Here is a 12,919-nt window from a genome sequence, read left to right on the forward strand (position 1 = left end):
ATTATGGAAATCTAGGTAAGCTGCAAATTTAAACTTTCTTAGCCTTTTGTTTAGTCATTTATTTTGACATGTTTTATGCACGCTCAAGAATGCATCAGCTGTTTAAGTAACATGAAATTAAGTAATAAGATGAATGACAGAAAATTTTCTGTGCAACTTGAGAAATAGTTTGAAACCTCGTGATTTGTATATTATGCCTGTAATGTAAACAACTAACAGAAATCAAGTATATATTCCATTTTAATGTGTGTAAGCTCTTCACAAGAAATGCATCATAGGGGAGTAAATCTATGCTTTGATATACTTACTCTGCTCCAATAAATTAAAGATACATGTATAAAATAAAAAAAAGAAAGCAGAAGCATAGTCAGGCACAAATAAAAGATAGATAGCTAAATGGACCGAAGATGGGACAGAAAGTGGTGAGCCAGGCTAAAACTAAAGTGGGAATTCTAGTCTTGTACTTAGATGAGATTGTTCAAGCAGTGTAATAGGGACAAAAGGGCTTCGGGCTAAACAAGGGACCTGAGCCAGGCTTACTGCTTGCATCCAAAATAAGCAGTTAGGCCCCTTAGCTAGTTAAAAAGGGGGAAAATCACATAAAAACTTACCTACCAGTTCCCATGGTCGTAACTTGTTGCAAGCTAAAGACCAAGGGAGTAAGGTGGACACAGATGCTGGCTTCAGAAAATGAACACTAAGTCTCTCAGACCTGAGCTGTGATATTCAGAATACCACTGCCGCATACCATTAAAGTGCCATTAAAATACCTAGTTATGGTCTGGGACCTGGAGAATTCTGGAACTTCCTTTTGCTAGTGAGAATTTCCTGCCAACAAATTATTATTTTTTAGGTAATCTTTATTTTCTCTGATGGCTTTAAAAAAAATTCTCTCATTCTTGCTGTATGTCTAAGTGTGGATTTTTATTTTTATTTTCTGTTTGGTACCAAGAGTATACTCTCAATACCATAAGTTGTTACAATTTAAAATTTTCTCAACTCTTATAATTTAAAACTTTGCTTCTGTGTATATATAAATGACCTTTTAACCTATTGAAACACCAAGATTGCCAAGTTGGTTGACTTTTTAAATCCATCTATTCTGCTGACAAGATACGTGCTTAAAATAAAATTATACTGAAATACTGAAGATAAAGATGTCGATAGATATGCACACACACCCTACACACAAGAAAGCAGTCATGTCAATTTAATATATCACCAAAGTAGTGTTTAAGGCAACAACATTAGTGGTGATTTTTTTTAATGAACTGATCATACTTATAAAAAGAACAGACAACCAAAAGGATATAAAAATCATGAGCTCCTATTACCAAACAATATAGCTTTGAAAATAATACAGATTATTTTCAAATCTGAAATTTAAAAGAGATTTTAACACAGTTCCATAAGAAATAATACATCACACAGGCAGAAAATTACTAAGCACACAGCATATTTGAATAACAGTATAGCTTTGGAAATAATACAGATTTTCAAATCTGAAATTTGAAAGAGATTTTAACACAGTTCCATAAGAAATAATACATCACACAGGCAGAATATTACTAAGCACACAGCATATTTGAATAACAGAATCTATAAGCTTGATCTGACAGATTTGTTGGGTATTTGTATACACAACAAATATAGAATAGCCAATTTTTACATGAACATATGGAAAATCTACAACAATTTACTACATAGTCATCACAAAAATGGTAGAGCAAATTTCAAAGTACAAATAGTATACATGCCTTATGTAGTTAAATCACAAAGTGGCTGGTGAGGAAAATAGGGAGGGATTAGTAAAAGGGTACAAACCTTCAGCTGTAAGAGGAATAAGGCCTTAGGACCTAATGTATAGCGTGAGACTACAATTGACAACACTGTATTGTATAATAGAAAGTTGCTAAGAGTAGAACCTGATGCTCTCACACACACACAAAAAGGTAAATACGTGAGGCGGTGGATGTGTTAATTAGCTCAGTAGAGGAATCCTTTCACAATGTATACATATATCAAATCATCATGTTGTACACTTTAAATATCTTACAATTTTATTTGTCAATTATACCTCAATAAAGCTGGAAAAGTCACAAAGCAAACATTCTAAAATAGTAAAAGGAAACAGAAAAGTTGGGACATTTAAATCTACAACCCTGAATTACTCTTGGATTTAAAAAATCACAATGAAATAAAAACTACAAGAATTAAAATATTACTTATTAAAAATTGTGGAATACAGAGAAAAGAATATTTAGGGGTAAATCTGTAGACAACTATAAGAATTTCAAAAAGCAAATGATTTAAAACAAGTGAGTTTAGCTTGCCACTCAAGAAACAGAGCAAGAAAGATATAATATTAGCATAAATTTAAATAAAATAATAGGAAAAGTAACAAAAAGTATAAATTATTGAAATGCAAACAAAGAAGAATTATGATGATGAAGCAATAGAAGCCGACACCAGTGGGGAGAAAATGAAACTACTGTCAAGTCCAGTGCTGGGACTAATATTGGCTACTCAGATGGCATGACTAAAATTGTTTTAGAGATCTTAAAAGAAAACCCCAAATTCTGATTATAGACAAAGACCTGGAAAAGAGAAAGGGAAGGAAAAGCAAGTAAGACTAGGAAAAAATAAGACAGCTTAATACGAAGCAAGAAACATGAGTGGGAAATAATATCCAGAGTAAAACCAGATGTTGTCAAAGACAAAGAAACAGAAATCTTTAGAGAACTACAATAAGGGATGTCGAGCAGTTATTTAATGAGACTCAAAAGTATCAAAACAATGTTGCAGAAAAAGTTTTAAAAAACAAACTAGAGGCTCTACTAGAAAACATGGTGAGTTAATAATATCAATTGTTTCCAATAAATATTTCATCAGGGTTCTCAGAGGAATGGGTTAAAAATGAAAAAAGTTCAATGGGGAAGAAGCCAAAAGGCAAAAAGACTGAAATGAGACCAGAAGTGTGCAATCTCGCTCAAGAATGTTGATTCAAAATCCTATCTACTATATATGTAATATTTATAGCTTACGACTAAATGGGGTTTATTACTTAGGGATGCAAGAATATTTCAATATAAGAAAATCTAATAATATAAAACTTCATATTAGGGGATTGAAGATAAAAAGCCATATGTTCATTTCAACAGAGGCATAATAAAGGTCTTGAGAACATTCAACACATGATTAAAATCTTTTAGCAAACTGGAAATTGAACGAAACGTCCTTAACCTGATAAAGAGTATCTATCAAAAACTTATAGAGCTACCCAAAGCAATCTACAGATTCAGTGCAATCCCTATCAAAATCCCAATGCCTTTTTTTGTATAAATAGAAAAAAATCCATCCTAAAATTCATATGGAGTGTCAGGGGACCTCAAGTAGCCCTAACAATCTTTTTTTTTTTTTTTTTTTTGCGGTACGCGGGCCTCTCACTGCTGTGGCCTCTCCCGTTGCGGAGCACAGGCTCTGGACGCGCAGGCTCAGCGGCCATGGCTCACGGGCCCAGCTGCTTCGCGGCATGTGGGATCCTCCCGGACCGGAACACGAACCCGCGTCCCCTGCATCGGCCAGCGGACTCTCAACCACTGCGCCACCAGGGAAGTCCAGCCCTAACAATCTTGAAAAGAACAAGGAACAAACCACCTTCAGTTTCCTTAATGTTCATGCTGCCTCTCGCCTCCAAGAATTTGTACTAAGGTTCTAAAACACTACTGCAGCCTCTTTCTTGATCCAGTCATACCTTTTAGGATCCAGCTTCAATCTTGTCCTGGAAAAGTCTTTCCTGACCCCCAAATCTAGGCTGGATACCCTTCCTATGTATTCTCCCGTTGCCCAGGGTTTCCAACCATCATAGCAGTTACCATACTCTATTAAAATACTCTGTGTACTTTACTATGTCCTCCCTTATCCTGTAGGCTTCCTGAGAACAGGGACTGTGTTCATCAGGTGCACCATTTCTATCTCCAGCATCAATCAGGCAAAGTGTCAGGCCTTAATTGGGTAGTCACCCAATTAAATGTCCGAAAATTCAATAATTTAAATACAGATTTTGGGGGGAAAAATACAGGTTTTGAAGTTCAATACTAAGCCATTAAGCACAGAAATTTAAAATATATAACATTAGAATATAATGTAGCTAATATTTTTAGATTAATCTTATTGTTTCTGAATATAAAATAAGAGGTTGAAGATGTTTGGCATAAGGGCAGAGGCTGCCTTGATTAATGCCTCCAGCGTTCAATGATACTTTCCTTGCAACTACTATCAAGGTCACATTCATTCACACCATTCTTATTCATTCTGAAAAAAAGCCTCCTGACTTGAAAGAGCTACTTCTAAGGTATCTTAGAACTGTAAGATTCTTCAAAACAACTTGAAAGTCACAGGGGCAACAAATAATAACTTGGGTTTACCTGAAAGAGTGCAGAAATTACTTAGGCCTCTGGGCGTCGCTGTTGACCACCTAAGAAGGAAGCCTGTGAGACATCCACTCCAACATTACGGCTCGCATAACACAAAGGGCTGGGCGTTTGGCCCGCAAGCTTCGGGACGGCAAAAAATTAAGTCCAGCAGCCCACTACTTCTCTCCACAGTTGCCTGGGTCCCGTGAATGCTTGTCACCTCAGACCCTGAGGAATAAAGATTGGAATCCCGGCCTGCATGCTGGAAGTTGCCTGGGAGAAAAGACTGCAGCTCAAGAAATGGCGGCTCTGCTAAAGTTGCCAAACCGCGGAAGGCTTGTCCTGCTGTGCCTTCTTTTGGCGACCCTGTGGGAGGCTGGAGCTGGGCAGATGCACTATTCTGTGCCAGAAGAGATCGAGAAGGGCTCATTCGTGGGCAACATCGCTAAGGACTTGGGGCTGGAGCCTCAGGAGTTGGCGGAGCGCGGAGTCCGCATCGTCTCCAGAGGTAGGACGCAGCTCTTTGCTCTGAACCCGCGAAGCGGCAGCTTGGTCACTGCGGGCAGGATAGACCGGGAGGAGCTCTGCGCTCAGAGCGCGCGGTGTCTGCTGAGTTTCAACATACTCCGGGAAGATAAATTGAGTATTTACTCAGTAGAGGTGGAAATAACAGATATTAACGATAATGCCCCTCGCTTTGTAGTAGAGGAACTGGAGCTAAAAATCAGTGAAATGACTACACCAGGATTCCGGATCCCTCTGAAGAGCTCGCATGATGCAGACGTCGGAGAGAACACCCTCCAAAGGTACGAACTTAATTCAAATGACCACTTCTCCCTGGACGTGCGAAGCGGAAAAGATGGGAATAAGTATCCGGAGCTGGTGCTGGAACGCGCCCTTGACCGTGAAGAAGAGGCTGTTCACCATCTCGTTCTTGTGGCTTTGGACGGGGGCGACCCTGTCAGATCTGGCACCTCCCGCATCCGCGTGATGGTCCTGGATGCGAACGACAACGCGCCTGTTTTTACACAGCCCGAGTACCATGTAAATGTTCCAGAGAATACGCCCGTAGGCACCCGGATACTCACAGTGACAGCCACTGATGCAGATGAGGGATACAACGCTCAAGTGGCATATTTTCTGGAGAAAAATCCTGAAGAAACCTCAGAGGTATTTGAGCTTAAGTCATCATCTGGAGAAATAACGATCACAAAAAGCCTAGATTATGAGGATGCCAAATTCCATGAAATTGATATTGAAGCTCAGGATGGTCCAGGCCTTCTGACCAGAACGAAGGTCATTGTCGCTGTTCTCGACGTAAATGACAATCCCCCAGAATTTTACATGACGTCTGCTACCAGCTCAGTTCCTGAAGACTCTCCTCCAGGAACCATAATTGCACTTTTCAATGTACATGACAGAGACTCTGGGCAGAATGCATTTATCACATGTTCACTCCCGGAGAACCTTCCTTTCAAATTAGAAAGGTCAGTGGACAATTACCACCGACTGGTTACAACCAGAGTCCTTGACAGGGAACAGTTTTCTTTATACAACATCACTGTGATCGCCAAAGATGGAGGGAACCCACCTCTGTCCACAGATGCTCACATTTTGCTGCAGGTGACAGACATCAACGACAACCCTCCCACCTTTCCCCACACATCCTACTCTGCCTACCTTCCAGAAAACAACCCCAGAGGTGCCTCCATCTTTTCCATGATGGCGCATGACCCTGACAGTGATGACAACGCCCATGTAACCTATAACTTGGCTGAGGACATCGTTCAGGGGGCACCTCTGTCTTCCTACATCTCCATCAACTCTGACACTGGCATCCTCTACGCGCTGCGTTCCTTTGACTATGAGCAATTCCATGAACTGCAGCTGTGGGTGACAGCGCATGACAGTGGGAACCCACCGCTCAGAAGCAACGTGTCACTGAGCATATTCGTGCTGGACCAGAACGACAACGTGCCGGAAATTCTGTACCCCGCCCTCCCTACCGACGGTTCCACGGGTGTAGAGCTGGCACCCCGCTCTGCAGAGCCTGGCTACCTGGTGACCAAGGTGGTGGCTGTGGACAGAGACTCAGGCCAGAACGCCTGGCTGTCCTACCGCCTGCTCAAGGCCAGCGAGCCGGGACTCTTCGCGGTGGGGCTGCACACGGGCGAGGTGCGCACAGCGCGGGCCCTGCTGGACAGAGACGCGCTCAAGCAGAGCCTGGTGGTGGCGGTCCAGGACCACGGCCAGCCACCTCTTTCGGCCACGGTCACGCTCACCGTGGCAGTGGCGGACAGCATCCCCGAGGCCCTGGCCGACTTGGGCAGCATCAGGACCTCTGCCAACCCCGACGACTCAGGTCTCACACTCTACCTGGTGGTGGCGGTGGCTGCCGTCTCCTGCGTCTTCCTCGCCTTTGTCATTGTGCTGCTGGCGTTCAGGCTGAGGCGCTGGCACACGTCGCGCCTGCTCCAGGCTTCAGGAGGCGGGTTAGCGGGTGTGCCCGCCTCTCAGTTTGTGGGCGTGGACGGGGTGCGGGCTTTCCTGCAGGCCTATTCCCACGAGGCCTGGCTCACCGCGGACTCGCGGGGGAGTCACGTGATCTTCCCGCAGCCCAACTACGCGGACACGCTCATCAGCCAGGAGAGCTGTGAGAAAAAGGATTTTCTTTCAGAACCTCAACTTATACCTGAAGACAAAGAAGAAACTTTTTCTCAGGTAAATTCTCTTCGTAATATACCTGTGAGCTACTTTGCTAAAAGAAATAAATTTACCTAATTACTTAGCCGTCTCCACAGTTTACCATACCTTTTCTATTTCCCATATTTCTTTGTGGATATATTCAATTTTTAGGAAATTAGTCCTGGTGAATTATTTCTTTCTAGTTCTAAGTGTTCACACAATGTAAACAGGAAGAGGAGCTAGAATCATTGCGTCATGATTATAAATCAGGAGTTAGTAAGTGAAGGTGATATTTAGGTTATCAAAAGAGCACTGCCTGAGGAACTGGCTTCTCATACTTCTTTCTTGTCCCTGAGGAAACCGTCTCATGCACGTGGATCAACAATTCTTTCCTTCTTAGAAATATAAATGTTGACTTTTATGTTTCCCCAGATGCCTCCCTCCTTTAAAATTTAAGGCTTTTATGTTTATTTATATTTGTTTATGAATAATGAAATACTTTAGTTGGTTGTTTTCTTCTCACTCAGTCTTAATATTTTTCTTCAGTTTGGCAGTGAGATTCTTCATTTTTCTTGATTTGCATGATCTTCCCTATTAAAAGATGCAAATTTAGAAATATATATACTTCACCGTGTTTCAGGAGGGTATGTCATGGAATCTCTGTTTAGTTAAAAATCTCATTAGCCTCTAAAGTAGCTCTGTGTTCCTTTAAGAAGTGATTGAGTTATCATTTGCTCTATAATACGTGGTTTGTATAACAGTGAAGATGTTTCTATTCCGTGTTACTTTTTTAAAAAAATAAATTTATTTATTTATTTTTGGCTACGTTGGGTCTTCGTTGCTGCACGTGGGCTTTCTCTAGTTGCAGCAAGCAGGGGCTACTCTTCATTGTGGTGCGTGGGCTTCTCATTGCGATGGCTTCACTTGTTGCAGAGCATGGCCTCTAGGTGCACGGGCTTCAGTAGTTGTGGCTTGCGGGCTCTAGAGCGCAGGCTCAGTAGTTGTGACACACGGGCTTAGTTGCTCCATGGCATGTGGAATCTTTCCAGACCAGGACTCGAACCGTGTCCCCTGCATTAGCAGGCGTATTCTTAACCACTGCACCGGCAGGGATGTCCCCCCCTCCCCGTTACTTTTATTTTCTCTCATATGTGCAAACCACATTGCCTTTTTATCTTTAAAAATAATATATATCCTCAAGGGATTCAGAGACCATATCAAATTATTGCCCCTAAAGGTTCTCCTTTTACATTTCTCTTCTCAAAGTTTCCTACTCACAGCAGCTGTTAAAAATGTTTCCAATTCCTCAACCAACATAAGTCCCCCTTACAACCAAGTTTACCTTCCCCATTCCTCTTCCCATGTTGGCTTTTAGTATGTTAGTTATATATTTAATAACAGAGAACAAAAATTATACTAATATATAAATGGGATCATCTTTTATTTGGAAATAATCATGTACTAAGTCATGTATATAATGGTATTGTCATTCTTTAAGGTGCTGTGATTCTTTATTGTTTAAGGGCATTGGAGGGAGAATTGATCTGAAACAATGCATTCCATTGTCTTACTACTGTTACATAATATTCTTTGAGATAAATTTGGAACTCACTGTGGAATAATATGTCATAACATTTTGCAGGTAAATAGAAGTATGAACTGAGGAAAATTGAATACAAAGTTCCTTCTAGTGCTTATAGTAACACTTCCTGAAAATAAATGCCTTATACATAGGTATATAATGCATCATGATTGAAGTGACAAATGAATTCCTATTTCTGTGCTTGGAGAGGAAAACAAATACAGGAAAAGGGTTTCTGGCATATAAAACAAAACTTTATCTCCACTAGTTTCAGTTTTTCAGTCCTTAAAAACATCTTCATACTCTAGATTTAGGCAAAGTGGACGACTTTCAGTACCCTGAAGTTCTGTGGTTTCTCTCTCACATCTAAGCATTCCCATGCTCTCCTCTCTCACATCCAGGCCTTATCCCTGATCCACTTGTCTCATGCTTCTTGGGGAAGCCTTTGCTAACCTCCAAGGCCAGGTTGGAGGCCCTCCCATTGCCCTTGGCTTCTCCCATTATGGTAGTTATCTCAATGCACTGTAATTCCTTGTTTGCTTTAATATCCTTATAACTCTGTGAGGGAAGTGGCTGTGTTCATATTGTTCACCTTAAATCCCCAGGTTTTGTCGTACACTTAATTATATATATGTTTAATGAATGGGTTAAATGGAAAATATTGAAACCAAGATGTCAGGCTATCAAGGACAAATTTCAAGAGGCATGCCCTATAAATATGGCTGATATTTCTGTGAGGTTCTTAAACTTTGTCTGAACATTTCAAAACAGTAACTTCAGCATGTTTGAAGCAATATTAGTGATCTTAAGATTAGCTCATGGCTTCCCAAGGAAGATAACTTGAAGTCACATCCTTTAACATATAGCGGTTCAGTTATGTGAAATAAAGACTGATCCCATTACCTCTGATAAAAAGAATTTCAGGTGCTGAGAAACAGAAAGTCTGGCTTGGGTTTGTCTAAGAGGGTGCAGTAAACGGTTATGCCTCTGAGCGTCGCTGTTCACCACTCAAGGAGGAAAACGCCACTGAAGAGCTAATCCATTTCCTTGTTTCCAAAGAGCAAAGAACCAGCAAATCGCATTTACAAGATCCGAGGCTGCTCCAAAGCTCACCCTTTCAGTCAGCCAGCTCCGTAACCTATAAATTAGGCCCACGAAAGGGTTACTTCCTTGAGAAAATAAGACTGAAGTCCGTCGTGAGAAATTGGTACCCAATTCAGAGAAAATAATTCACCAAAAAGGAAATGACCAATTACCTGAAATTCAGAAATGGCGGAGGACTGGCCCTGCTGTACGCGCTTCTGGGGACGCTGTGCAAGACCGGATGCGGGCAGATCCGCTATTCGGTGCCAGAGGAGCTGGAGAAAGGCTCCTTCGTGGGCAACATCGCCAAGGACCTGGAGCTGGAGCCCCAGGAGCTGGCGGAGCGGGGAGTCCGCATCGTCTCCAGAGGTAGGACGCAGCTCTTTGCTCTGAACCCGCGAAGCGGCAGCTTGGTCACTGCGGGCAGGATAGACCGGGAGGAGCTCTGCGCTCAGAGCGCGCGGTGTCTGGTGAGTTTTAACATCCTGGTTGAAGACAAATTGAAAATTTTTGAAGTAGAAATAGAAATTAAAGACCTTAATGACAATGCTCCTGATTTTCTAACAGAGGAATTGGAAATAAAAATTGGTGAACTAACGGTTCCAGGAACTCGATTTCCACTTAAGACTGCATTTGACCCAGATGTGGGCATGAATTCTCTGCTGAACTATCAGCTCAGCCCCAATGACTACTTCTCCCTGGCTGTGAAGAGTGTCTCTGATGGGGCCAAGTACCCAGAGCTGGTGCTGCAGCAGGCTCTTGACCGTGAGGAAAAGAAAGTTCACCAGCTTGTCCTAATTGCTTCTGATGGTGGCGACCCTGTTCATTCTAGCAACTTGTGCATCCAAGTGATAGTGCTGGATGCAAATGACAATCCACCAGTATTTACTCAGTCTGAATATCGAGTAAGTGTTCAGGAGAACTTGCCGGTAGGCACCTGGCTGCTCACGGTGAATGCCACTGACCCTGACGAGGGATTTAATGCTCAAGTATCCTATGTACTAGATAAAATGCCTGGGAGAATCGCTCAGATTTTTTATCTCAACTCAGTGACTGGGGATTTATCAATATCACAAAGCCTAGATTATGAGGATGCTACTTTCTATGAAATTAAAATTGAAGCACAAGATGGACTAGGTCTCCTTTCAAAAGCTAAGATTCTGGTCACAGTTCTGGATGTGAATGACAATGCCCCGGAAATTACGATTACTTCTCTCACAGAATCAGTCCCAGAAGAGGCTACTGCTGGAAGGGAAATTGCCCTTATCAACGTGCATGATCGGGATTCCGGGCAAAATGGGCAAGTCACAGTTTTTGTTCTGGGAAATATGCCATTTAATTTAGAAAAATCAATAAACCGATATTACCGCTTAGTGACAGCCAGATGCCTGGACCGTGAGCAGGTGTCCGAATATAACATCACTCTGAGAGCTACAGATTGGGGAAGTCCGCCGCTGTCCACAGACACACACATCACCCTGCATGTGGCAGACATCAATGACAACCCACCTGCTTTCACTCATGCCTCCTATTCTGCCTACATTCCTGAAAACAACCCCAGGGGAGCCTCCATCTTTTCTGTGACTGCCCAGGACCCTGACAGCATCGAGAACGCCCACATCACCTATGCACTGACTGAGGATGCCTTCCAGGGGGCACCTCTCTCCACCTACATCTCCATAAACTCGGACACCGGAGTCCTGTATGCCTTGTGCTCCTTCGACTATGAGCAGGTTAGAGACCTGCAGCTACTTGTGACAGCCAGCGACAGCGGGGACCCTCCACTCAGCAGCAACGTGTCTCTAAGCATACTCGTGCTGGACCAGAATGACAATGCACCTGAAATCCTATACCCCACCCTCCCCACCGATGGTTCTACTGGTGTAGAGCTGGCACCCCGCTCTGCAGAGCCCGGCTACCTGGTGACCAAGGTGGTGGCTGTGGACAGAGACTCAGGCCAGAACGCCTGGCTGTCCTACCGCCTGCTCAAGGCCAGCGAGCCGGGACTCTTCGCGGTGGGGCTGCACACGGGCGAGGTGCGCACAGCGCGGGCCCTGCTGGACAGAGACGCGCTCAAGCAGAGCCTGGTGGTGGCCGTCCAGGACCACGGCCAGCCCCCTCTCTCCGCCACAGTCACACTCACGGTGGTCGTGGCTGACAGCATCCCAGACGTCCTGACTGACCTAGGCAGCCTGAAGCCCTCAGCGGACCCTAATGACTCGGGTCTTACGCTCTACCTAGTGGTGGCGGTGGCCGCGGTCTCCTGCGTCTTCCTCGCATTTATCATCGCGCTGCTGGCGCTCAGACTGCGGCGCTGGCACATGTCGCATCTGCTCCAGGCTTCAGGCAGCAGGTTGGCCAGCGTGCCCGCCTCCCACTTTGTGGGTGTGGACGGGGTGCGGGCTTTCCTGCAGACCTATTCTCACGAGGTCTCGCTCACCGCGGACTCGCGGGGGAGTCACGTGATCTTCCCGCAGCCCAACTACGCGGACACGCTCATCAGCCAGGAGAGCTGTGAGAAAAGCGAGCCTCTCCTGATATCTCAAGATTTACTTGAAATGAAAGGAGCTCCCAAGCAATTTCAGGTGAGCTTATTTCTTTTTGAACATTATAAAGAACAGTTGTGCCAGTGTGGTTATTATAAAGCTTTAACACACATTTATTTGAAAATAAAGCAATGTGGTCGTCATTGATTCTTTTGTTTAAATATATGTTCCTCTCTTCTTCTGGGATTGTGGTGGGGCTGCACTTGCTGATCTGGTATGGCTGAGTGGGCCTAGTAAATAGTTCTGACCAATGCATTGTAAATGGAAGTATGTGAATTTCTTCCGAAACGAAGTTTTAGTTGCCATTGTAAGAATTACCAGATTTCTAACTTACTCTTTGAAATTGTGACTGTGCCATCTATCTGGGTCCTTGAATAACTACAGTGACAGAAGAGCCCTGTGGTGGACTCAACATTGATCTGTATACCTGCGATAAGTAGACTTTTTTCATTTTAAATCATTGTGATGAAGTTTGTCACTCCAGCCTACCTAATCTATCCTGGTAAACAGGCCTATATATATATATAAAGCATATATATATATTATATATATATAAACACATATATATATGGTATTTTAGGCTATAATAATATGATGCTTAACTCCTT

General features: G+C 43.2%; 2 protein-coding genes across 2 annotated transcripts; both read left to right on the plus strand.

Moving 5' to 3' along the window:
- The first annotated feature begins 4,714 nt into the window (after positions 1-4,714).
- Positions 4,715-8,597, plus strand: LOC111183018 (protocadherin gamma-A2-like). Its single transcript, XM_030762764.2, has one exon. The coding sequence runs from the start codon at positions 4,716-4,718 to the stop codon at positions 7,194-7,196; it is 2,481 nt and encodes an 826-aa protein (XP_030618624.1). The 5' UTR covers position 4,715; the 3' UTR covers positions 7,197-8,597.
- LOC115803323 (protocadherin gamma-A3-like) lies at positions 8,597-12,807 on the plus strand. The gene is given in 2 exon segments (XM_030762763.2): positions 8,597-12,365; positions 12,367-12,807. Coding segments are annotated over 2 exon segments (2,490 nt in total). The 5' UTR covers positions 8,597-9,926; the 3' UTR covers positions 12,418-12,807.
- The last annotated feature ends 112 nt before the right edge of the window (positions 12,808-12,919 follow it).

Source organism: Delphinapterus leucas, chromosome 3 (genome assembly GCF_059928025.1).
Source record: "Delphinapterus leucas isolate spDelLeu-1000000601 "Yukka" chromosome 3, BTC_Dleu_Yukka2, whole genome shotgun sequence".
Taxonomy (NCBI): Eukaryota; Metazoa; Chordata; class Mammalia; order Artiodactyla; family Monodontidae; genus Delphinapterus; species Delphinapterus leucas.